This window comes from Bactrocera neohumeralis, chromosome 4 (assembly GCF_024586455.1).
Source record: "Bactrocera neohumeralis isolate Rockhampton chromosome 4, APGP_CSIRO_Bneo_wtdbg2-racon-allhic-juicebox.fasta_v2, whole genome shotgun sequence".
NCBI lineage: Eukaryota > Metazoa > Arthropoda > Insecta > Diptera > Tephritidae > Bactrocera > Bactrocera neohumeralis.
Window position 1 is genome coordinate 10253837 of NC_065921.1, and position 26402 is coordinate 10280238.

The following is a 26402-nucleotide window of genomic DNA, read 5'->3' on the forward strand; positions in this document are numbered from 1 at the left end:
TTACACCTTAAACTTATTTCAGCGGAGACCTTTAATGCATTTTGTTTAGTCACTTGAAGGTACCACCTCTCACCTCTATTTTAAATGTGAAAAGCAAAAATTTAAAAGTAAACACATTTACTAATTTCAAGTCCTGATGGCCAGCTTGACTTACGCCACTTAAGTATTCCTTTCCGGTTGTCACCGAACACATCAGTAATCCAATAAATTGTGCATAAACACTGGGTAAATCGGCATTTAGAGGGACCGTGGGAGATATACGGGCGAATGGGTGTTCCTAATTTACATATAAACACACTCATATATACATACATACAGCTTACTAAAACAGTTATGCAGCTAACCCATGGGGACCAAACTCAATCGAACCGGACGAGTTGGTGAGTTGAATGCGCGTGGGGGCGAACGCAATCAAGCGAGCAGCAGGTGTCATTTGCATTTTTCATGAGATTTGCTCTGTGATTGAATGAGACGTAAAAGTGTTGAGAACTTAACACCGGTGTGGCGTGGCAGAGGCGAAAAGGATTTAAAAGAATTCTGTGGAATAAAAACGGCAACGGCAACAGCAACAGCAACAGCAACAATTTATGCGCGTGCTAATAGCATTCTAATGGAGGAATGAGCACATTTCAGACATTTTTTGTTGTTGTTGATATTGTAGGGTACCAGGAATATACATAAAAATATACACGTGCGTTTTAACCCTTCATAGCAGGAGCCAACATTATTTTCGCACTGTTGCCTTTTTGCTTGGCAGCAGTGTAGTTACAGCTCGCCTCTCCACCTCTACTTCACCTTTCACTTTAGTAACAGCAGGTGGCTGGCATGCACCTCGCTTGCTGCAGCGGAAATTTATGCCAGTGCAATTTATGTGTGCGTCAGCTCGTGCGTGTGTATGTGTGTTTAGAATATCCTTGCACCTGCATAGCGTTGGCATTGAGTCGATGTTTACTACTGTTAGCTAATGAAATTTTTCCAACACATTTTCGCTTTTCAATTTCTATGGCTGCGTAAGCATATCTCCGCTACAAGTGTGTACATAACTGTTACGTATGTGTGTGTGTTGGTTAGGGTAATACACTTGCCAAGTACTCGACCCCTTTTAACGAAATTGTTGCCAGTTTTTAGTTTGTTTGCCTTTTCAACACATACACACACAGGCACAGCAATAACTAATATATGAATGAAAGCCAACACTTTTGTATGCATAGGCACACAAATTTATGCAAACATCTAATATATAATTTCATATATAGACATTTTCATCTGCCTTGCACAAATATTAACATTAATTTTGAAAATGAGTAAATGAGTAAATGCGCTTAACTAATTTCACTTGTTTGCCTTTAATTGCTGACTTGTGTCGGTGTGTGTGTATTTTCTGCTCATTACAGCATTCAAAATATTTGCACGTCGCTTAGCTAGAGTGGCAACATTGGCGGTACGACGGGCTTGACGAGCGACGGTATCGAACTGTGTACCAAAAAACTGGTGGCTGCGCGTTCATTGAGCGAAAATGTGAGTACACAAATATTTTATTATGAATATTTATGAACTAAAGTAGTTTTTGCCATGTTTACATAAAGACTTTGTAAAAATATGTGAAAACTTTTAAGTCTTCAAAAATATTTTTTAGTATCTGTTTTTGCATCAATAGCGGTAATTTATATTCTAAGAATATTAATAATGATTTAAGCCAATGGAAAATGTCATGATTAATCAGATTACAAACATCCACCTCCTTTTGAATGTCTTTTTAAAATCCACAAGCTTACTTATCATACCAGCGAATTTACTACCGACTGCCAAAAAAAACAAATTCCCGTGTTGAATATTCAAATTTATTTCGTTTTCAAAGTAGGCTCCTGAGCCGATACAAGCTTGCCAATGCTTAGTCGAATTTTCCACACAGTTGCTGTAAATCTTGATTGGGATAGACTTCAGTGCCTTCTACGAATTAGGCTTTTTCGATTTTGTGTTCTTTTTGGAGCGCCATTCGCTGGACTGTTGGAGAATTTCGATGTTATCTTCATAAATATCCGTATCGTAGTAATAACAAGTTTGTTGAATATAGGGTCCTTGGCTACGTAGTCAAACATCTCTTTTGTGAATTCTACTCGACGTCAGTTTTGCAAAAGATCCAGGTCTTTTGGTACCAGTCTAGCATAGTCCCGTTTCATACCCAAAACATTAACCAGAAAGTTGACCAGAACATTAACCGGAATATTAACCAGAACATTAACCAAAAATTATTAATCAAAGTTATAACCAAAATTTTAACCAAATTTTTAACAAGAATAATAATGAAAATATTATCCAAAACATTAACTAAAATGTGTTTTGTCGATCCATAATAGATGTTGAGATTCTCTGTTGTCTGTTTGATGCCCAAACGCTGATTTTCAAGCCTTGTTTCTTTAGCTTTTCCGATGTTATCTGTACTAACTCAGTTAGATGGACGATTCGAATGGGGTAGGTTTCTGATGACTTCACTGAATGATTTGTGATATTCAAAAAATTGTGTTCGTATGCTCCGAAAAATTTTCAAAAAATGTTGAGCAATTCAGTAGCCATTGGAAACCCAAAATTTGTAACCAACTCGTTTTTCAATTTCACGTCGTAAAAAGCTGCGAAATACAAACGAACATTTAACAAAGGGAACAACTTTCTCGATTTGGCTTGAGCGCGTAGTTTAAATGGACCAGACCAGATCAATATGATTGCATTCTAAGTTCAAAGCTAAGTCTAAAACAAATATTGTTGTATCAAACCAATATTTTACTTTACGAGTTATTTGAAGCTCATGTTCGGTTCTTAAGCCCTCAACTAAACTAACGTCTGGAAGGTTTACATTTTTTCCTACAGCTGGCAACATAGTAACGCACGCCTATTGGACAAAGTCAAGTAAGAACTCCTAATATTGCGGTAAGGTGAACTTTACTGAAAGCAAGTAGTTCGGTGGATCTCTTGCGTTCTGTATTAGGCCAAAAGAGTTTCGCATGTCGCACACAAACTAGTTATTAACCAGCGCCTGCTAAGCTCACTCGAAATCCTAAAGCCTAGCGCTAGTAAGCAAGCGGACAACGGCATCCCAGCTCATGTATACATGAGTTTCACTGAAAAAGCAGGTTGAGGGCACTTTTTCTGGCTCTTTCAAGCAACGTTAATAGATTGCGAGATAATCAGATTTATTTGTTTTTTAATTAAAAAATAACTGCATCGCTTAAGCTGAAAGCATATACATACAGACATGCATATGTATATGCCATAGAATACTCGTATAAAGTAAAATGGATGCAAATCTCAAAATATTCACAGCTGGCTGCGCCATTGACCGCACAAGCATTATCTAGATTCTGGGTTTTGTCATATCTTTCTCTGGACATTTCTGCATTTATCCTTCATGCGCTTACATGTCTTTGTGTGTGTAAGCTTTGAAATTCCTATTCATATAATAAGGCAATGCCCAAGTACATAGGCAAGTAATTGCTCGTTATAATGCTCAGTGTGAGTATGAGAGAAGCAGGCGGAATAGCCAAGAGAGAATACAGACACCAACGAATTAAATTGGTAATTCCAAACTACTCCCACTACAACTAGTATATTGAATAGAGGAATTCAAAGTGCAGCACAAAACAAGACGAGTACCTTTGCATTCACGCAACAATGGCGAGATCGAGAGAAGCCGCACTGCCTGAGCATAACTACTTTTGTGCTGGATTGTGGTGCCTAGCATATACTTGTATAATGCATAAGTATGTATGTGGGTGTGCAGGCGCAATTGAGTTCGAAAATCGATAGGATATTCTCTTTGAAATGCTAATTGTTCGCAATTATGCTTTATGTTAATGCGCCTGAAAATTGTGTTTCTCCGTTCGATAGTCGTAAATGATTGAAATAAAGATGGAAAATTAATGCCGCCATCAGTGGTGGCATTGAGAGCAAATGAAAGAGATGAAATACGAAGGATAAGGGGTGATCAGGTGTTAGTGTGTCGGAATGTTGTGGAAAGTGCTGGCTTTGCAAAGCAACTTTTGTGGCTTCCGAAGGTGGGGATGTGATGCCTTGTTCGACTTGATTAAACTGGTATTATTCACAATTAGATTATTTGATAATGAATTTTTCGCTTTTGCTAGTGTTCTTAGTTATTGATTTAAGAAAGAATTTTTAAGTTTAGCTTTGAAGGCCTCATATTTGATGCTTTATTTTTACATGCTCTCTAAAGGTTATTTAGAAACTTGAAATCACTTGGCAATATATATACTTATAACAGGATATTTGTATGCTAGTTACAGATACGTGTTGTTGTTGTTGTTGTAACGGCAGAATTCTGCCTAGTTGACAGTCCCTGGCAGGAAAAAAATCCGGGTCCGTTCCGGTTACGTATTACCGACTGCCGTGGGAAGAGTGTTACAGATACAAAAACAAGTTGAGAAAAGGGAGATTCGTGAAGAATTTCAGGTCCATTAGCATATTCGCGTTACTGTTGAAATTTTTGGAGAGACTCATGGATCTGTAAACCGTTAAGTGTCCAATATAAAGGGCAGGTCGGTCGACATTCCTTTGCTTGTTTTATAATGGTATGACTGAAGGAAGCCCTTATGCATAAGGAAATTTTTGTAGACACTTTTCTCTCCATCGAAAGGGCTTTCAGTAATGTGCGCCCGAAGACAGTAGTTAAAGCCTTGTAAAAGCTTAAGGTAGCTGAGTGAGGTAGTGCAAAGACATCCCGAAAGGTTAATAGTGGCGGCCGCAGGGCGAAAAAGTATAGGGCATTTCGAAAAGTAAAGTCTTTTAGCTAGAGATATACTGTAGAGTAGCCATTTGTCTAAACTTGTTTACTTTTTTAATTCAGAAATAATTAAAAACCGGAAAATTACATTGCAAATATGCCTACGGTAAAGCATTTTGGAATTGAAAATAAGGCTGATAAACATTTAGGAATAAAGTTGCCAACTATAAGAAAAACTCGGCGAAATATCTTCGTTGATATATTGCGGAATTTCCATCTTACAGTTTTAATTCTTCTCTAAATTTTAGACATATTTTTAATAGAGTTGCCATTTATCTCAAGCATAGAACCCGAAAAAATATATTGAATTTCAGCACTAGGGTTGCCAGTTGGCAAAAATACCGGAATTGGGTGAACTATGCTGATTATAGAGCATTTCGAGAAATTCTTCTGATATATTGGGAAAAAATCTTTTCGTATTTCCAATCAAACTTCAACTTATATTTTTTTATATTTGCAATGAACTTTAATGAACCAAATTTGTACCATTTTGGTCGAATACTTTTTGTTTCTTTTTCGCTAGAGACATTATTCCATCAATGTAAAACTTTTCTGGTTTCTCGGAGATAAACTGCGACAGGTAATTTTCACAGGCTTCTCTTGAAGCCAACTTTACTCCATTAAAAGAGTTCTGTATTGACCAAAACAAATTATGGTCCGATGGAGCAAGGTCAGGGCTATATGGTGGATGCATCAAAACTTTCCAGCCAAGCTCTCACAGTTTATGCCGAGTCATCAAAGATGAGTGTGATCTAGCTTTAATCTGATGGGAGACGAAGCCCTTTCTGTTGATCAGTTCTGGCCGTTTTTTCTTTTTTTTGATTGCTTGCTTCAATCTCCTCAATTGTTGACAGTAAATTGTAGAATCAATCTTTCAACCAGGCTGCAGCAGTTCATTGTGAATGATTCCTTTCCAATCCCACCAAACACTCAGCGTAACCTTTCGAGGCGTCAATCCTGGCTTTGCGACCATTTGTTGAGCTTCACCACGCTTGGACCATGATCTTTTTCGCACATTATTTTCGTATTTGATCTACTTTTCGTCTGCTGTTACCATTCGCTTCAGAAATAGTTCGATTTCGTTTCGTTTCAGCAAAGAATTGCAGATGTTAATTCGGTCCATTAAATTTTTTACAGACAATTCATTTGGTACACAAACATCAAGCTTCGAGCCACACTTTTTTAAATGGTTTGACGATGCATATTAAGTTCCTTAGCGGTGTCATAGCTTCCTATGTGACGGTCCTGGCCAATCTTTTTCATAATTTCATCGACCTTTTCAATGATTCAGGTTGAGCAGAGCAAGCTGCATCTTTCACTTCAATGTGTCAGGGCATCAATGAAGTAATAATTTGATCTAACCGAATATCACTGAATATTATATAAACTGAATATCATATAATATATTTTTACGATTTCTAAGCCCCGAATTTTCCATTTAACTATCTAACTCTTCCCGTAGGTATGTAATTTACTGGAGCTCATATAAACAACTGCTTGTAATTAAGTTCATAATAAAATTTTTAACAACCATTTCGTTTATGCCACTGGGAAGTGAGTTCATTTCAAAGCCAGTTTGTTGCCATTCACGCTGATAATTACACAAAACATTTCGTTGAAAAACACAAGTTGCTTTGAAGCACACAAACAAAACAGTAACAATAAAGAAATACATAAAAATATTGACCAAAAGCTGGGAGGCCGACGTGCTGCTGTCAATGAAAAACGCGCATTATTCAAACAAACGCGAAATAAATATTTTGCAATTCTGCAGCAAAAATCCATTAACGCAGCGCCACTTTGAAGCTGCATGCGAAGAATAAAACGAAACAAAAAGTTTATATATTTTTATTGCAAAATTACAAACTGGGCACTGGGTACATACATACAGACAGTGCAAATGCAAAAAGCGAAAATCTCAAAGTAAACACTTTTTGAATGGCAAGGTTGCCACACGGCGTGTGTAAATACAAAATGCCGTTATGCACTTGAACTTTATTGCAAACACACATACCTATATACTTCGCGCTTGCTTACAAAGCGATTTTGGGTGAAGAAGGAAGCGGCCGTAAAAGCAATGCAGTGTTGCCACATACCGCACTCTGCCCCCCGTCGCTTTTAGGCTGTGGGCAGTCAAAAAATCAAATTCGTTGAAGTCGTAAATTTTGATGAATGTTCTGGCCATTTAGTCTATTACGCCGTCAAATTTTTGTTATTTCTATGCGCCCATAAATCAATGAGTTTTAATGCGATTTTCGGGTATTTGTGCTCTATTTACTTTGGCGCTGTGAGCACAGCGCGCGGCTGAGTGAGTGAGTAATCGCTGGCTGCTGTCTGGAATTTTCAAATTGCTGCAATTTTTAATAAGTGCCTTATCCAATGAGTTCAATCAAAATATTGTGAATATTTGTGTATTTTTATGCTAAACATGAGAACGTGTAAGTAATTATTTTTTCTAAACTTTTGCTATAAAGAAATGTACGCTTGTTAAGTAAATAATTTTCCGGGTATTCGGGTACAGCCTTTAAGAATGTTTTTGGAGCTTTGGTGTATTTGAAACTTGTAATGAGTACTTTGACTCAAGCACAGGATTTTTACCTTGCATTTTGTTTCAACACCCCATGTATGGAATTAGTTATGAATGATTAACAAAATGAACTATAAAATAAGTATTACTTGAATACTCTGGTTCTTTATGTAAAACGTCGCAAGTAATCATCTTCATTGCTCTACGAACTGAGTTCATCTGAAAAGCAATGTATAAGTGGTGAGTTAAGAGTGGTGAATTCAGTAGAGGTTCTGTTGGTGGGTTTCAAATTGTTCTTGTTAATTGTAAATGTATGATTGATGAGTTAAGTGTGGTGAATTATGTAGTGGTTATGATGGTGGGTTTCAAATTTTTTTTATATTGTAAATATGTGAGTGGTGAGTTAAGTGTGGTGAATTCGTTAGAGGTTCTGTTGGTGGTTTCAAATTATTCTTGAAAATTGGAAATGTATAAGGGGTGAGTTAAGAGTGGTGAATTTAGTAGAGCTTTTGTTGGTGGCTTCAAATTGTTTTTGTAAATTGTAGGTGTATAAGTGGCAAGTTAAGAGTGGTGAATTCAGTAGAGATTCTTTTGGTGGCTTTCAAATTATTTTTGTATATTGTAAATATGTTAGTGGTGAGTTAAGTGTGGTGAAGTAGAGGTTCTGTTGGTGGTTTCAAATTGTTCTTGTAAATTGTATAGTGATGTGTGGTGAGTTAAGATTGGTGCATTCGGTAGAGGTTCTGTTGGTCGTTTCAAATTGTTCTTGAAAATTATAAATGTATGTGTAATGAGTTAAGAGTGGTGAATTCAGTGGATGTTCTGTTGGTGGGTTTCAAATTGTTCATGTAAATTGTAAATGTATGAGTGGTGAGTAAAGCGTAGTGAATTCGGTAGAGTTTCGTGAGTTAAATTGGTGAGTTTCTAAAAGAGTTAGGAATAGTTTGGTTTTGATGGGCAATAGCGAACTTTGGAAATTAAAAAAAAAAAACTACTACATCAACTATAACATTATATAACTTTTAAGAATTCAGAGCAAAAGTTTTGCTCTAAAGAACTAGAAAAACCCATTAGTACAAGTATTTGAATACTTTGTGAAGAATAGAAAGTAGTGGGGCATGTACCAAAGGCAGCCATTGGCTAGGGACCTTGTTGTCCAGACCTTTCCCTGTAATGTTTTTGATATATTGTAAATACAATTACTTATTAAGAAACATTTAGTATATTCATAGACTACTTTCATGCGCTTCCAATTTTTTTTCTTTGTATAATTTTTACGTTTTATTTATTCATGCCTCTTTTAGATGAAAGTAAATTGTGTGAAGTTCTCAAGAGCCCCAAATGTTGTACGGCTTTGTCATTATTATTATTTTCTTGTGTAGTTTGCTGTGCTTATATTTGATGTTTTCCTCAGCCAGCCATGCTTAGACACTTATTGATGTTTGCTTATAAACACATGTATGTATACATGCAAGTGGCTGCATATGCTTACAAATGAAAACAAACAGTCGGCAGTGACATTGCCTTGGCATTAATTAAATAGACTTTGCTACTTTTGGCTTTTGTATCGCACAAAAACGGAAATGAAAAGCCAAATGAAAATAAACATTGTAATGTAAATAGTGCGTGCTTCCTCTGAATGATCAGCAGCACAATATGTAGATTGTATTGGTTTTAGTGATGTGATGAATCTTGTCGAACAACTGAACTGAATGAGATCAGCTAAAGTTTTTTTCAATGAAAACGAAATTTTTTTTGAAATTTTTTTATTTTAAATGTTTATGTATTTCGCGTTAATGGCAACTCTTCAGTATATCTTTTGGTAAAGACTATCCAAATACTTTTAACTCACCCATTTTCGATAGATGGCAACTACTACTTGAATATAGATTTTTTCTTCAATTCCAAACTGCATTACATTAGCGCAATTTTATTAATTTTTTTGGTTGGTTCTACTATTTGAAAGAGGTGGCAACTCTATATCAAATATTTTTAATTCACTTAATTTTTTTATATTTAAATATGCATTTATAAATTACTTACTTTTCGTATACTTTTAAATTCGTCTAATTCTGTTACTTTCGATAGGTGGCAACTCTATTTCTAAATATCTTTCAATCCTAGATACCAAACTGCCTTGCCATTAGCATAATTTTAAAAATATTTTCTGGATATATTATTTGAAACAGGTGGCAACTCTATACCTAACTTAATTGACAACTCTATTTATATGTGTTTACTTTAAATTCTGCCAGATACATCTATTTTTATACAGTTAATTTTTTTTTTTTAATTATGTATATTATACTCTATTTAATGTGCAGGTGGCAACTCTGTTTTCGTTATAAAAATTACAAACTTCACCATTTGTTTTTATTTTATTAACAATACTCTTCACTGAAATTAATTTAATTCTTCTTACATTTAAGGACCACCCTAATATTAATAGACACACATTTAAGTTATTGTTTTATTAATAAATATTTATACGCAGCTGCTGCTGTCATAATTCCATAATAATTTTAAATTAAATGAGTGCCTTTTTGCAATGTGCCAGAATATATTCATTTATGTTACTCATACGCACTGTCATTCGACCGTGTCTCTCATTCGAAACTGCTGATGTGGTTTCTACTTAACAACACGCGACATGTAAAAACAACAATATATAAAAAATACTTGTAGTTTGTTTTCACCTAAATTAATTAATTTATAGTTGAAATGAAACTACCACCACGGCGTATGAGTAACCAGGCATTTAAAAATGCCGGTGCTTATACTTTTCAGGCGCACAGGCAAAAAGAAATGTTTTGTGTTTTATTAACACATATCAAAACAACATGTTAATGAAATTAATCGCACACTTCATACATGCATTTTCACATACACACACACACAAATGCATACCTATGTTTTTCAGCCACTTAGTTGAAAATAAATTCCAACGCTTCATCAAAATATTGCAAAATAAAATAAAGTGTTCATAATAGTGCACAAAATATTCTTAATAACGCAATAAAAATATAAATTCCACTGAAAATTTATTAATAAAAATACCACAAGCTAGCTAAAAATGCACTGCACGGTTCTTATAGTTTATTTTCAGAAATTATTAATTACAAAAATAATGCTGCTTATTGTTTCCAAAGAAAATTTACACTTTTTGCGTTTATAAATATTCTGACATAATTAAATAATTTTCACTTCGACATTTTGCATAAGTCTGTTTACATTTACCGTGCGCATTGTTCGCTAAATTGTAGATTAATCACGTTTCTGTGTTGTTGTGAGATTGTTGTGTTGTAAATATTGTTCAGGGTCGTGACAATGATTTCGAATTGCGATTTGAAATTGTACAAATGTTGTCATTAAAAGTTTACAAATACATGCAAATATTACAACTCTGCTGGTTTATGTTTGTATATAATAAAGTGTTGGTATTTTAAGTGATTAAAAAGTTGCCTTAACTGACAGGCAGCACAAGAGTATATATATTATAATTATAAATTAAATAGCAGTTCAAGCGGTAGGAAATCATTCGGGAATGCATAATTAATGGAAAAGGTCTGAAAGGCACGTATGTTATTGTTGTTTTGGCAATAATTTATTAATTGCAGTGCAGCTTGTTGTCTAAGTTGATAATAAATTATTTTATAAGAGTACTGAGTAAACATTTGTTTAGAAAGTTGCTTAAAGGTTTCAAATTATGGCAGGCATAAGAAAATATAAGAAATTTAGATTGTGTGTATTTGCAGTCAACTCAATCAAATGCATTATACATGCATTTCTCTATAATATTAGGTTGTCAAAAAAGTCTTGCGGTATTTGCGCTAGTTGGCGCTAAAAGCGCGTAGTTCTAGTTTTATTCGTCGCATCGGGTCAAGCTATGCCTTTTTGGAAAGCTCATTTCACGCGCTAACACGTGTTTGATTGATTGTCGTTTCCTGTAAGTCGTTCGTGAGTTATAGCGTCGCAAACATGGAGCAAAATAAAGAGAAAATACGGTATATTTTACAGTACTACTACGATAAAGGCAAAAATGCATCTCAAGCCGCCAATAAAATTTGTGCAGTTTATGGACCCGATACAGTTTCCATTTCCACCGCACAACGATGGTTTCAACGTTTTCGTTCTGGTGTAGAGGTGGTCGAAGATGCGCCACGCTCCGGAAGGCCTGTCGTCGAAAACGCGTTTCTTACCAAAAATATCCATTTAAAACATTCGAACTGATTAGATGTCGAGCTCTGCTGCCGTCTCTCCAACACTTGTCTGACGATTTTCAAGCATTATGTCCTTCATTTTTGATTATAAATAATTTATCAGCTGAAGAGGTCGAAGGTCGTACAGAACGAGACATGTCTTCAACGATCTCTTGACCATCCTTAAAGACTTTGTACTACTCATAGACTAGTGTGTTTGATAAAAATGGATCAACTTTAACAATAATTTAAATTAGGTGAAATATAAAATGTTTTGTTCGCTAACTTGTTGGCTTTGGAAACTAATTCATAATGGCACCTTCATAGTGCGATAGTTCGAAAGAGGTAGCAAGAACTGAATGCCACGACCAGACTATAAAGTGAATGCATAAGAATCTAACAACAAAGCTCCCGGAGTTACTGACGAGTCACTCTATATACTATATGTGGCGTGTTCCTGATAGAAGAAGTTTTATATTCTATTGGCCAAAGTTGGCTTCTTCTGGGCGATTAATTCCTTCAGACGGTCTCACTTTTAATGGCCCTAGAGTAGCAGCTGAGAGTAGTCTATTCCCTGCCAATCTCGCCAAGCACAAAGCAAAAATTTCCTGATCGTCAATCCTCAATTCGACCACGGCCGTCTTTATTTGACGCTACCATGGTGATGACCGACTGGCATTACATAATCCATATGCGAGATACAGATAACTTTGCTTAGATCTATGTAATATATATTTTATAAGTACTTCCTTCGTGGCAAACGTAGTATGACGTGCTCAGGGCATAAAACTCAATTTACTAGAGGTCTGATAACCTATTCTATAAAAATATTTTCTAACATATTTTCATTTATTCTGAATTATTCTTTTTTGGTTTTCAATTCATGGAAGCATAGTTTTTTTTCTTTCCCTGAAGGATAATCTTGCACTTCCTTAAAGTATCTATTGGCTTTCTTCTATTCTATTAGGTTCAATAAATCAACCACCAATATTTTATATCTATGAGAGCTAACTTTCTACCACTACAGTTATGTTCGAAACAGATTCGTATTAATATGAATAAAATTTTATACTGTTACAAATACAACAAAACTTATGATGGCCTGATAAAAATGTTGGCATTATCCCCAATATGATAAATATGAATAGATTTGAAATATCTGGAAGGCTCTTAGTGACACCTTATAATTATCTTAGACAGTTATGTGTATAATAGACAATAAATTGAGGAAATTGTCTTGTAGTGTGTCACTGTTCCACAAAAATCAAAATTATCTTTCTAAATCAAAATTATCTTCCAAAGTTTTCTTGAGGCAGAAAACCTGGTATGCTTGACCGATTGCCGTGTCGGCCTTTATATTTCAAAACAAACAGTTCGAGGCAAATATACATTCGATATATATTGATGGAATATATTTTAATACACAAAATATTAGTTCTTTATAAATACCAAAAAGCTTCTTTTAAGGAGTTGTTTAATATTTACTATATTTAATACATATATATTTTGCAACAGAAAATTTTATTCCAAAGCCGGCTTTTACTAAAAAAAACCGATCTCTCTCTATAACAATCGGGTCCGTATAACCGGTACAGATCCGAATTTTCATCCAAGGTCTGTCTCCTCGGTTGCGGTCTTCTAAAATACTTCAGTTATATTTCTTGCCGATCAACAACAAATTTTGTCTCAGTATTTTCAATAAAAGTGTGAAGGAAGAGACAGGGAATTCATCAATCAAATTTCAATTTTAGCACTACTCACATACTAAACCTGAAAGGTACTTTGCATAATAAAGCGTTTAGTTAGAAAAAATACTTCATACTACTAAAAATTCCTATCGCCATTTTTAATCTTACATCATAATAAGGAAAACCCTAATGAACATTACCAAAAATACTTTAAAATCTCGCGCAAACGCGTAGGCTTTCCTAAGTGAGTTGATAAGTGACACTGAGCGTCTAGATATACAACACTTCCGCCACCTAACACCATCAGCTAAGTTGTTGCCAGAGGCTTTTGCTGCATTACTTAGCCGGCTTTATTGGTACTTTGAGTATGACAAAAATGGCGCATAACTTCAAATTTACTTCGAGTCAAGTGCAGAAGGGTGCCAACAATTTACAATATAAACAAACAAATGCGAGCATATCTCGCTTATGCATCTCACATGTAGACCTTAAGGAGAGCGAAATTTTTTCATAGACAGAAAAGCCATTTTAAAGGACGACTCAGACCCTTGTAAAAATGGTTTAGGGAAGATATTTGAATAACCGAAATATATATTGTAGTTTGAGTAGTGCCAGGGGAGTGCGTATTGATGGAAATATTTGCGCAGCGTTGCCACTAAATGCTCACTAATGCCTGTTGAGTGGAAATATGGCCCGCGGAGGTTTGCTTTGTTACCGGCCGGAAGGCAGGCAATCAGATAGTCGCAATGGGTTACGCTCAAGGCGGATTACATTTAACAGAATTTAGATAGTAGACTCATATATACAATATGTGTGTGCATATGTGAGAGCATGTTTGTGTTTTAACCCGCTTATGGTTTCCACACGCGTCTGTGTTCCATATTTGAAAATTGGAAAATTTTATTTAAAATCCGCGTAATGAAAATTCCCGTAAGCAAAAGTGGATAGAGAATTTTCGGTATAAATTGCAAACAATTTCGAGCTAAAAGCTTTTCATGGCAGCCATATTGTTAAGGCTGCACGTGTTGGTGGGGCGTGGCAGCGAGCAATGATGCCAGAATGTCAAATATGCAAGGATTTGCACATATATAATTATACATATATATATATATATATATATATATATACGCTTTTATGTGCATACACAAATGTATACATATAACGCACACGTATATACACCAACTAGCTATATGCATTACTAAAATAGAATTGTGCAGTGCAAATAAGCGAAAAATTGATATTGTCGCCATGACTGCGCAAAAGGATTTGAGTTCATCCGCTTTACACATACACAAAAATATTCATATATACATACAAATACACTGTCAAACACGCCTACATACATACATCTCTACAAAATATGGCAGATGCTAAGTGGGTAACGGTAGGTGGCACGAGACACGCGTGTTCTTGTCGCTTGGTTGTCACAGTAGTTGCCATATTGTTTTTGGTTGTTGCTGCTATCAGTTGTTGTAATCGCATTCGCCAACGAAAATGGCAAGAAAAGCAATTTAAATTCGTTTGAAGTTTCAGAATTGTATGTTTTTGTGGTTTTACCTCGGTTTCGCGGAAAATTTTGGTTGCCAGAAATTAAGTGGCTTAACACGGGAAATATCTTAACCCAAGTTGATAAAGAAAATAGAGCAGAAAATTAAAATAATTGACAGTGTTGGCAATGAAAGAGAAGTCTAATTTATATACAATAGTTTTATGATGTTCAAAATATTGTTATGGTTTCCTGGGGTTTTATCTTGTTGGAGAAAATTGGCTTCTTTGGTCGAAAGTATTTTTCTTTCAGGTTTAATTTTCTTTGGTTTTGGTGGATTATTTGATGCAGTTTTTAGAGTCCTAGCGTGCATATAAATATCTTTCCTATGATAGATTTCGAGGTTCCATACTTTTTTTTTAAGAAAAAACACAGAAACTTCAAATTTAATGGGTAATGTTTGTAAACATTCTTTGGCATTTATTTTTTGAAGATTATCTCTTTCAAATGCTGGCCGCGGCTAGGTCTCAGATGATCCATCCGTTGAGTCCAACTTTCAAAGATTCGTTCGAAAATTTCGACTGGTAACTGGCGAAAGATATGCGAGCTCTTTAGTTCCAAGGCTTAAATCGAAGCGGCATTGTCCGCATAGACTTTAGACTTTACCGGCCGGCCCAAAACGTGAAATTATCTGCTCACCAAAGTGTTCTTACATTCTTTACATACCCATTGAGCTAGAAATTACCCTAATCACTTAACAAAATTTTGCTCGAAAACGTCGGTTCTTCTTGGAACTTTTCAAGAGCCCATAGAGCGAAGCGATGTCGCTTGGGAAGGTCGAGCGGCTTCAGTTCTTGTACAAGCTGTATTTTGTACGCATTCAATTTAAGATCTGACGTAAAATGGGCTAAGTCGTTCCATACGCGAGTCCGAGTTGCTTCAAACGATGTGCCGAATCGACTCTCCACGATCTTTGTGTATACTCTCAGCTAAGGCTTCTATACTTTCTTCACTGTGATCTGGACGTGGTCTTTTTGGTCGAATATTATCCAATAATGAATGCTGGGTCTCAAGATGGATGACGATTTTTTAATGTTGTTTAGACGTTAGTCTTCCAATACCAAAGCAATTGTGAACATCAATAACATGATAGCTCACGTGAGATCTGTTAAAAACATACTATTGAAAAGGGGACCTCTACTTCAATGAACCGTTATATAAATAAATAAATAGTAAATTTTTGGGAAGTGTAAAAAGTTCAATATTTTCACGTTATGCTTTAATACCGCTCTTTGGCAACACTTTAATCTCGATTTTTAGCTTTAAGGCACATTTTTAATGAAAAACTTTTCTGCTGAAAAGCCGGTTTTCGCATTAAAGCCTAAGCACGCTGCTAGGAAACATTTTATATCAGTCTCTTAACACTCATTAAAAGTGTGTAGAATCAGAAGCAGGAAAAATTTGTCACGAAAAAGTGACTTTGCTTTGTTTTCGGCAAATAACGCTAATGAAATGAGTTTTAGGAATGGCTTTATATTTCCCTTCCGAGCTACACTCGCGCATAAAGGAAGGCGTACTCGTAATGAAGTAGACGAATTTGGGTATGCAAAAAATATAAGTTGACTTAGAAATGTATAAGGTGTTTATTCCGAGGTATATAAATTTGTAGGAGGGTTGCAAAATTGTATTTGCTGTGGATAAAATATTGCAGATGCTTTCCAGGCGCGCTTGAAATAAAGTATGTTGTTTGCTGTTATTTAAGGCGAAGGTATAGGGATAACCTATAGATAACCTATGTGAAGAATTTTGTTTCTTAAGACTATTTTTTGTGGGAGACTATGTTAATAATGGGTCTATGTTAATAATACCAGCAACAACTGACAATTCGTTGAAACAGATTTCTGTTAAATGCATACAAAATTTTTTAGCTACTAAAACCAAAATATTTTAACTTTTTAATTGAAGTAAAATTTGTATGCTTCCATAAATAACACCCTTCATCTAAATTGCAAAAGTAGAACTTGAAAAAAGCAAAGCACGAAAATAAATAGAAATGCGCAAAAGTTTTTAATTACAAGGCAGCTGAAAGATGACTGATGGAGATTGTCGAAAAAAAAACACAGAAAGTTATACAAAGCATATCATTACACAAATATATTTAAATGTCTTCACTTACATTAGGGCGGTCATACTTTGGATGAAAATTCGTATAAATTTAATTTATATTATTTTAATTAAAAGTTTTACAATAGAAAATGTTATTTTGAGTTGAGTGTTCGAGATATAATGAGTTTAATTTATAAAAATATTAAAATAGCCAGAGCAGATCACTCAATCATCTGCTCAAATCGAAAACGTACGGTGTCACTATAAACACTAAAAATCATAATCTCTTAGCCAATGTGAAGAAAAATTCCATAAGTTAAACACACAGTTTATGAGTAGGTGACAAGCTTAAAAAAGTGAAATTTGAAGTGATCGAAAGCAAATTTTTCATAACCTAAACTCGATGTTTATAACTTTTTAGTAAAACTGAAAAAATGCAGTGTTTAAGACGAACCGAGAGAAACATTTTCGTAAGCTAAGCTCGGAGTTTATGACTATTTAGTTAAAAAAAAGTGATGCTAAGGATATCCGAAAAAAATTTTCATAATTATTCATTTACATTCCATTAAAAAAATGTTGCGTTTAAGGTGATCTGAACAAAAAATTTCTTGAACTAAACTCAAAGTTTTTGAAGAGATCCGAAAGACAAATTGTCTTAAATCTTGAAAAATGGTGTTTAAGGCGATTTAAAAGAAAAACGTTCATAACCTGAAGTTTGATCTTATGAATAGTAATCAAAACCTGAAAAAAATAGGTGTTCAGGCCGATCTCAAGAAAAAAATTGTATAAGCTAAACCAAACTTTGTGTTTGCCTGAGGAGTCTATTTCAAACATCAAATTGATCAATAAACTTGAGTTTCTGTGATTAACCTTAATTAATTAAAAAAAAAGTTAAAATTCGTTTCAATATACCCTAATGTAAGGTGGAAACCTAAGGCTAGGTGGTAGTAGGTCTATGATTCACTGTAACTTTTTTTATTTCTTTGCCTAATTTCTTTGTTATATTGCTACACATATAAACTTGGAAATTAACTTCTTCAATTTGCAAGTATTTTGTTCAGCTATACAGTTGAGCGTCCTTTCTCTTCTGCAATAAGCAAAAACTTTACTTTGAAAAACTCCAGAAAAAATAATACTTTTTGAAACTCAAAAATTGCGCTTCCGTTTAACTTTTATTTTTCCAAAGTCTCTTTCTGCTTCTTCTCTTACCAGTATGACGTTCAAGGTCAGACAACAAACCAGCATTAGCTTATTAAATACTTACATGCTTTCGTATTTACTGTTATAGGAAAATTTCGGCGTCTACAGCTAACCATTACTGGCATCTAAAGCTGTCTAAGACATTTACCCAGCAATTTCGCCCTTGTTTAGGCAGTGAGCGTACAAAAAACCGTTCAGCAAAAGAGAAAATTGTTGATGAGTGATACACGAGTCAATAGCTGCAGACAATGCCTGAGGCTGAAATAAGCAAATATGTTAAGCTACTTTTACGATTATTAACTAATGCCGACATGTCGCATGTATGTATATACATGTATATATATATATATATATGTATATTAATATAGTTATATACATAAATACTATACCGATGTATACATAGATACATATATTTTTGTAAATATTTTGCTACATTTTCAACTATTTCTACAAAGTAAGACGCCTAATACTTTCTGTGCCTTAAGGCAAAGGGTTGGCCATTTCTGTTCTGTTTCTGTTATTTGTTCTGCGCCTTTTCTTGTGTTTCTGCAACTTGAGAATGACAGTTTGCTGTGTGTTGTAACATTACTTTCTTTAAGCGCGCAAAACTCGTCATTTTTTCGATTCTCTGGCGTCTTTCCTTTAGCGAAGTAAAAGCAATTTTGACTTTGATTGAGAGCAAACGTGGGACAAAATTGCGGTGAGGAAAAAAGTAAAACGTAATAAGAGTAGAGAAGAAATGCTATTGCTTACACTTCAATTACAATTAAATATGAAAAGGGTCGATTTAAGTTATTTATGAAGAATGATAAGGCGCAAAAGAATTTTCAGCATTTCCAAAAAAAAAAAATTGTGAAAACTCACATCTACTTGTATTATTCAAGTTGATAATTGTTTTGAGAAAAAAAAGAAAATACTAGTAATTTTGCAAGCTAACTAGGGATGATTTAATATTCCATGTATTATTGCCTATCCATAATTGATGAATGCTTCTGTTGGCAACTTAGAAATACATGATTTATTCTATATATGAAACCTAATACCTATTTGTACTTATTAAGAATGTATTTAACTCAAGCAATCCGCAAGTTCGAGCCCTTCTGACTGACAAAAAAATGTGGGGACCAGCTCTCCTTAAGGTCAGTTATTTGAGAAATCTTTTGATAGCAGTTCATATCGGAAACATTATCTGATCAAATTTGAGCCGGACTTCCAAATCTCTAATCACGTCTTCAAATAGGCTCAATATGAGTCAATAGAAGTATTCAAATACATAATTCATTTACCATACACTTATTATAAGCTTTAACTTGGATGTGCCTCGGTGCCTTTATCGAGTTTTTTTGGTTTCGGCTCATTTTTGGAGCGCCATTCAATGACATATTTACGTTTCATTATATTAATAATATGTTTGATGAATATACTCAGCTACGTTGTTATGCAAGCCTCCTGCCGACAACATTTTTGTAAAATATTCAGATCTTTTAATGCAAGGCAGGCTTCTTACGCCAAACATTAACCAAAATGTGTTCAGTCAACCCACAAGAGATGTTGAGATCCTTTGATATCTCCATGATGCCAACATGATGTATCTCAACTTTTGTTATTGAGAAAAAGTGGATAAGAAGGAATTTCGGATGTTGCTTAGACTGATAAACGAGGAATGCACCGCGCCCATAGGTCTATTGTGTCGTGGTGTTGATAAAACTTTGCTTCTTAAAAAGAAAAAAATACAGCTATAACAAAAACCTGACTTGATGACGAGTTTTTGGACACTGTCCCATAAAAATCAGCCATCACGGATTGGTTTAGGCTTGGTGATATGCAGTTTTTGGAGATATTAGACATAATAAGTTTTTGTATCGATATGTGACGATTGATGAAACATGGCTCCTTCATTTCATTCCGTAGACCAATCGGCCGTCATCCGAGTGGAATGCACACGATGAACCCACTCCAAAGCGTGAAAAGCAGTCGGCTGGCAATGCTATGGTATTTGTATTTAGGAATGCGAGTGAATTAATTGTTATTGTTAACCTCGAAAAAGGAAAGACCATCAACAACGACTTAACCCACATAGTGTTATTGGACCGTTTGAAAGGGAAATAGCCGAAAAACGGCCGCATTTAAAGAAAAAGGAAGGCTGTTTCAACAAAACAACACACTGTGTGACAAGTCGCGAAAACGGTGGCAAAAATCCATGAAATGGGCTACAAATCGCTTCCGAATCTACCGTATTTAACAGTTCTGGACTCCAGTGATTATTTACTGTTCTCAGAACTCAAAAGAATGCCTGCTATGCAGAAATTTTCTACAACTGAAAAGGTGTTCGCCGAAACTGAAGCCCATTTTGAATCAAAGGCAACTTGTACTACAAAAAAAGTATTAAAAAAGTGAATGGGCATTATAGTCAGTGTATCACTTTTTATGGACGCCTGCCTTGTCACTTTGAACAAATTTGTTTTAGATAGGGCACGATTTAATGTTCCATTCTTAGAAAAGGTGGCCATCGTACTATATATGTTTTTTGCATATTATCTGGCTTTCAAATACACCAAAATCCAACTCATCGAATACTAGTGTCCCAAGTGTACGTTCAATAACTCATAGAGAGTTCTTTTCTCATATTTTCATTATTTATATGGGAGACTACACGCGATACTACAAGTCATGATTTAAACAGTTTGTTATACTCAGCAATATTTATATAATTTCAGTTTTGCACTGAGTTTGGTGGAAAAAATTCACATGTGTAAAAAAATATATTCGCAAATCAAATATTGCCATACATTAATACGTATTCTTATATAATTACATCAATTCTGCGTTCGAACGCCCTCTTTCATGCACATTCCATCAGCGAATTTATGTTTATACACCATATTACAACCTTATTGTGGCAATAACATATGGTCGGTAAGCAGCACTCATACTGAGCAAATATTTACAAGCAATTTTCCATGTGGTCCACCAAATTAAATTCCATTTTGTCGCTCCGCCAACCAACGGTCAGTCCGAGGGCTTACATGCTTAAGTAAGTTCTACTTTGTTTGTGGTGTTAGCTTCAATTGGGTTAGGAAGACTATACAGTTTAGTCTCCTAAACGGGTATGCTTGTGTGTAAAAATATTTAAGCTGTGTAACCGCAGCGCACCATGGCTACCACGCTGTTATCTAATTATGTTCTCTATAAATAGGCATATGTAAGCATATGTTATGTAAAAGTTATGTATGGTTTCTTTTGTGATGAGCGATGTTGAAGCCTTTGAGGGGCTAAGTAGTTTAGGCACTGTACACATAAAAAGCAATATTTATACAAATATAAATCTTGATTGCGTTTGGTTCTGCAATTATTTAAAGCTATGTGCTTCAACTGAAGAAATTTATGAATGTGTAATATATATTGTGACAAAAATAGCGCGGAAATTGTAATTAAATTCCTCCGATAAATTTTATTTAAAAAAAATTTAATTTAATAAAAAAAAATTTTCTTCTAGAATTGTCCAAAAGGATTGGAGCATGGAGTCATGTGTAGATTTTCATGCATGAGGAAGTTTCTTCATTTATTCTTTCGTTTTTTCATTAATTTTATAAATAAATGAATGAAAAATGTAAACACGTGGCAACTCCTTCTCCAAATATATACTTTATAACCTTTTTAAGCTACAACAATTTGATACTCATATTTTCATAATGCATTTTTATATTAACTGCAATTTAATAAATTTTTGACAAATGGCAACATTCCAATTTTTTATTGCAGTTCCTTTTTTCTTTCAATATTTTCAATTTCATACCTATTGTTATATAAATTTTATTGAAATAATTTTTTTTATAAAGATGGCAATACTTTCCAAATATATTTAAAGTTTTTTAAGTAACCCTTTTTATAGATAATAAAAAAATTAAAGTTTTAGATGGCAAGCTATGCTACATATTTTTTAGATGCAGCCTTTTCTAAACTTCTGTAGTTTAATAGCCAAATTTGTTATAATATTCCTTTATCTTATCAACTGTTTATTTTTTTTACAAAGATGGCAACCCTTCTCAAAAATATTTAAAAATTTGTTAAATGCTTTAATTTGGATTTTAGCGAAGAAATTTGTTATAATATTCCTTTATCTTATGAACTTTATAAATTTTTTTACAAAGATGGCAACCCTTCTCAAAAATATTTAAAAATTTGTTAAATGCTTTAATTTGGATTTTAGCGAAGAAATTTGTTATAATATTCCTTTATCTTATGAACTTTATACATTTTTTTACAAAGATGGCAACCCTTTTCAAAATTATTTAAAATTTTTTGAGCCTTATTTTGGTTTTTAGCGAGAAAAATTGTTAGAATATTCCTTTATCTTATCAAATTTTTATATTTTTTTACAAAGATGGCAACCCTTTTCAAAATTATTTAAAATTTTTTAACCCTTATTTTGGTGTTTAGCGAAGAAATTTGTTATAATATTCTTTTATGTTATCAACTTTATATATTTTTTTTTTTGCAAAGATGGCAACCTTTTTCAAAAATATTAAAAAATTTGAAATGCTTTATTTTGGTTTTTAGCGAAGAAATTTGTTGTAATATTCTTTTTATATTTTTTTACAAAGATGGCAACCCTTCTCAAAAATGTCTGAAAATTTTTAAGTGCTTTATTTTGGTTTTTAGCGAAGAATTTTTTTGGCTTAAACTTTTTCAACATTTAGCTGCACAACAGTTCTTATCAGGTGGCAACCTCTGCTCACAAATATATCCGACAGAACATAGAAATAGGTAGGTAGGCATACTAGCAGTCATATGATTGCGCTGTAATTTTGAGTGGATTAAAAAAAATTAAAGAAGTGGTTTTGGTTCACTGTAGCAATTTGAAAATGATTAAGTCTTTATTTAATTTTCTTTTTGTCATGATTAATATTTGATAATTTTAAACATCGCAGGATGAACAGTTTCTACCTTGCTAAAGCACTGATATCTTCTGCAATTAAATCCACTTCGTCGGCAGTGGATCTGACCTCGTCATTGAATGTGATAGTGACGTCAATTCTTTGCATATTTCCAAACTGTTCCACAAGTCCATTAAGGGTATCAGCTGGCAAGCGTCTGTCGAAAGGATAGCCCATCGTGCGCTTATCCGGATACAATTTGTCACGCAGACCGCAGAAGGAAGCCGCATTGTCATTGCATAGTGTGGAATTCTCATCAAACACTTCGTTAGGTACACCTTCGCTGTGGTTTTGGAAAGAACAAATATAGCTAGACACTAAAACACTTATAAATGTACTGTAAGAGTATATGAGTGTATTAACCGCAAGCGTCTAAACCACACACAGCTAGCAATGAGTAGTCTTTAAGTTACTCAAGACCTACACCGAAATTCCAACGTCTTAGTTCACACGCTCAAGCACTCCACGACTTCACTAATGTATACACTTACCAGTTATGGCAATCACTTGTCTGGCCCGGCTGCTGGACCGCATCGTCGGCATAATCCGAAATCATGACAAACAAATCAAATCGCATGCCACGAATTTTACCTTTAGGCAACAGCATATAATGTGGCCAACCGCAACCGCAGAAGTGCAGACGCGTATTGAGCTCCGGATCCGCTTCGGACAGTGCGTCCTTATTGGTGGTGCGACCAAAGGTGCGCTCAACATCAATGGTGACGGAGGACTCCACAGAAAGCCGCTTCAATTGGTTTTCGCCGGGGTAAACTGAGAAAAACGAGGCAGCAAATAAATACAGATACATATATGCTGAGTTATCGGCAACCACTTACGCTTAACGGTAAATTTATCCAATTCAATTGCCAACAAGCGCTGTCCCTCCAACTTTAGGAGCTTTCCACGATCATCCTTTATGGGGCAGAGAAAAATTCGACAAGTGCCGCATTTCACATGCTCACTGTTGTTCTCAACCACAAAGCAATACTCGAAAGGTGCATGTTGGAGATGCGTGTACGAGGCATGTAAACCGCTATCTGCCGTAAAATCCAAACCGGCCGCCAAGTCAACTTCGGAGTTTTGCCAAAAGGTCTCAAAATGATTCGGTTCCTTCAATGAGCTCGTCCTAACTTCAATTTCTCGCAAATTGATGTCGCTGAAGCTGAGCTGTTGCTCACTGTAGGGTGGTAACAGTCTTTTGAATTTCAACATTATATTATTTATGTATGTGTGCCAGCGATAGAAGACCGGATCACGCATAGCGGTCATATTGTGTCCAATCACGCCGAACTCCTCCATATGCCGATGATCTGGATCGTGTATGCTGGCAATTGAATTGTGACCCATATTATGCAGTTTCCCGTAGTATTGCACATTGATGGAGAGATCGGATTCCTCAATGATATTGCCCAGTATATCGATGCCGGTGACCTCGTCCAGTTGATACTTGTTGCCATGCGACTGCAGAAAAGTGTTTAACTTATTTTGGTTTCTACTTAATTCTTCGCATAACTTACATCTATAACGAAACCCTGATCGATTGCCGCTAAGATGCGATCAGCCCAACGTTCCATATCGGCAATCTCGACCGCTGTATCCTCGCGGTTCACATCTTGCAAACACAAATTACTGCTACGTCCCGGATAGGTGCGCTGATGGACATGGTCTAACAATTTCGGATAATAACCCTCTTCGATGGGTTCGCGTAGATTACTTAACGGCAGTGCCTTGGCTAGTTTATTGCTAAAGCGTTCGGCATTGTAACGCGCTAAAATCTGTTGATGCATATAGTAGAAGAGTTCACCGCGCCGATCCTTGTTGATGATCTCGCGTGTGCCGCTATTCGGATAAACCAAGTGCCAGTGCCAGTGATGCATATTCACGCCAATGTCTTCACGAAAATATGCCAAACGTTGTTCGATTTCACGATCGGAGGCGGTATAGTTATGGGGAATTTGTACGTGAGGCTAAATTCCGTGGTAGAAATGTAAAAAAATGTTATGAGAAGAATGCTATTAATAAAGCAAAAAAAATATATGAAGGCTTGATCTATGAGAACCTGTTTAAATAATGGAACCAACCTCGAAATTGTCTTATAGAAATCCTAATGTTACCGGAGTCAGCTATTGGTTCTTTTGCCGAAATCAGCTGGGAGCCTTAAACTTTTTTCCGGTGCTTTATTCAGATCTATAATTCATGCTTTCTGGATTGATCTTTATGGAAACGCCTTTAAGACTAAGATATAGTGATTCGAATTGATCGAAGGCTGATGGTGATATTGGATCTTTGAATCCAACCGTTAAGTTTTTATACAAAAATTAGTCTTCGGGTACTAATAAGTTCTTGTTGTCGAAAAATTGGACCTATTATTGCCCTCAAATTTCAGATCCCAGAAAACTTCAGTAAAGAAATTTCAGAGGTTTTAAAAAGCGTTCCGCGTAAGTTAGTTCTTTGATGTAAGGACACTAGCTCGGATTTCTTAATGAGGGCCGGTGTAGAGTGAAGAACGTATTAAATGAGCCCTGACCGGATTACAAAAAGCCACACAAAAGCTTTTAAAACCACATACACTTTTCGGACATACCTTTTTATTGCCTTTAAACTCCAAAGCCTTACGCATCTTCGTAAATGCTGAGGGCTCTATAAAATTTGCTGGAAAGATCTCGGCCACTGGCGGTACCCAAATGCCACGTGTGTCTCGGCGATGCAGCAAAGCAACCGAGTAACAATATTGGAAGAGCATAGCATTCAAACGATGTCTGTGAAGCAGAAGAGAACATCATACCTAGTATACGACTCCTTCAAATGAGAAAACTGAAAATTTTACCTGCTATAGACACACAAGCTGAGGAAATTATCTAAATCCTCAGCTTCCATCAGCATTCTGATGAGTTTGCCTGCAATTTCCTTATGCAGCGTATTGAAGAGAGAAAAGTTTTGTTTCACACTCAATTTATCAGCGAAGGACAGATCTGGCTTTGACGGCAGCTCCTGCAAGGCGAACTACATATATGCAAGGAAGTAAAGTACATAAGCAAATAAAACTGTAAATGGTTTACAAGTCAGATTTACCCTTATGTGCTGGCTATTCGCATAACGTTCCTGCAACATTTCCTTTACGCCGCCGTCACACTCCATATAATGGGAATCCGGTAACTCGAAAATACACTTGCCATTGTCGCGACATGTGTAAATGGGTTCCAAAGGGCTCTGAAAGAGCATTTGGAAGGCTTTTGCATAATCCGTCATTTGCTTGTTTTTGGTTGTGTTCAGCAGAAACGAAAGTAAACTGTACATATCGATTGCATCGTCTGCTCTTTTATACGAGTGCGTGCCATTTCTTCGACCGCAAGAACTTTTTACTTATCAGTCTTCATTGAATGCTGCGGTTCCAAGAATTCACTACTTTTTCTGTATATTTTATACTGTAGTTTTTGCAAAATTAGTCAGAATTCGGGATGATATTT

At 35.2% G+C, this 26402-nt stretch overlaps 2 protein-coding genes across 2 annotated transcripts in view; one reads left to right on the plus strand and one right to left on the minus strand.

Annotated features, from left to right (window-relative positions):
- LOC126757577 (potassium voltage-gated channel subfamily H member 8) overlaps positions 1 to 26402 on the plus strand; it is a 191078-nt gene that overhangs the window by 35303 nt on the left and 129373 nt on the right. Inside the window, exon 3 of the mRNA XM_050471589.1 lies at positions 1395 to 1518. The gene's annotated coding sequence lies outside the window, so the exon portion shown is untranslated. The remainder of the gene's footprint in view (positions 1 to 1394; positions 1519 to 26402) is intronic.
- Positions 22942 to 26316, minus strand: LOC126757579 (phenoloxidase 2-like). The gene is made up of 7 exons (XM_050471590.1): positions 26008 to 26316; positions 25763 to 25938; positions 25520 to 25694; positions 24453 to 24902; positions 23772 to 24396; positions 23427 to 23706; positions 22942 to 23218 (listed from the first exon to the last, which is right to left on the minus strand). Exons 1-7 carry the CDS (start codon positions 26230 to 26232, stop codon positions 22942 to 22944), a joined length of 2208 nt encoding a protein of 735 aa, XP_050327547.1. The 5' UTR covers positions 26233 to 26316.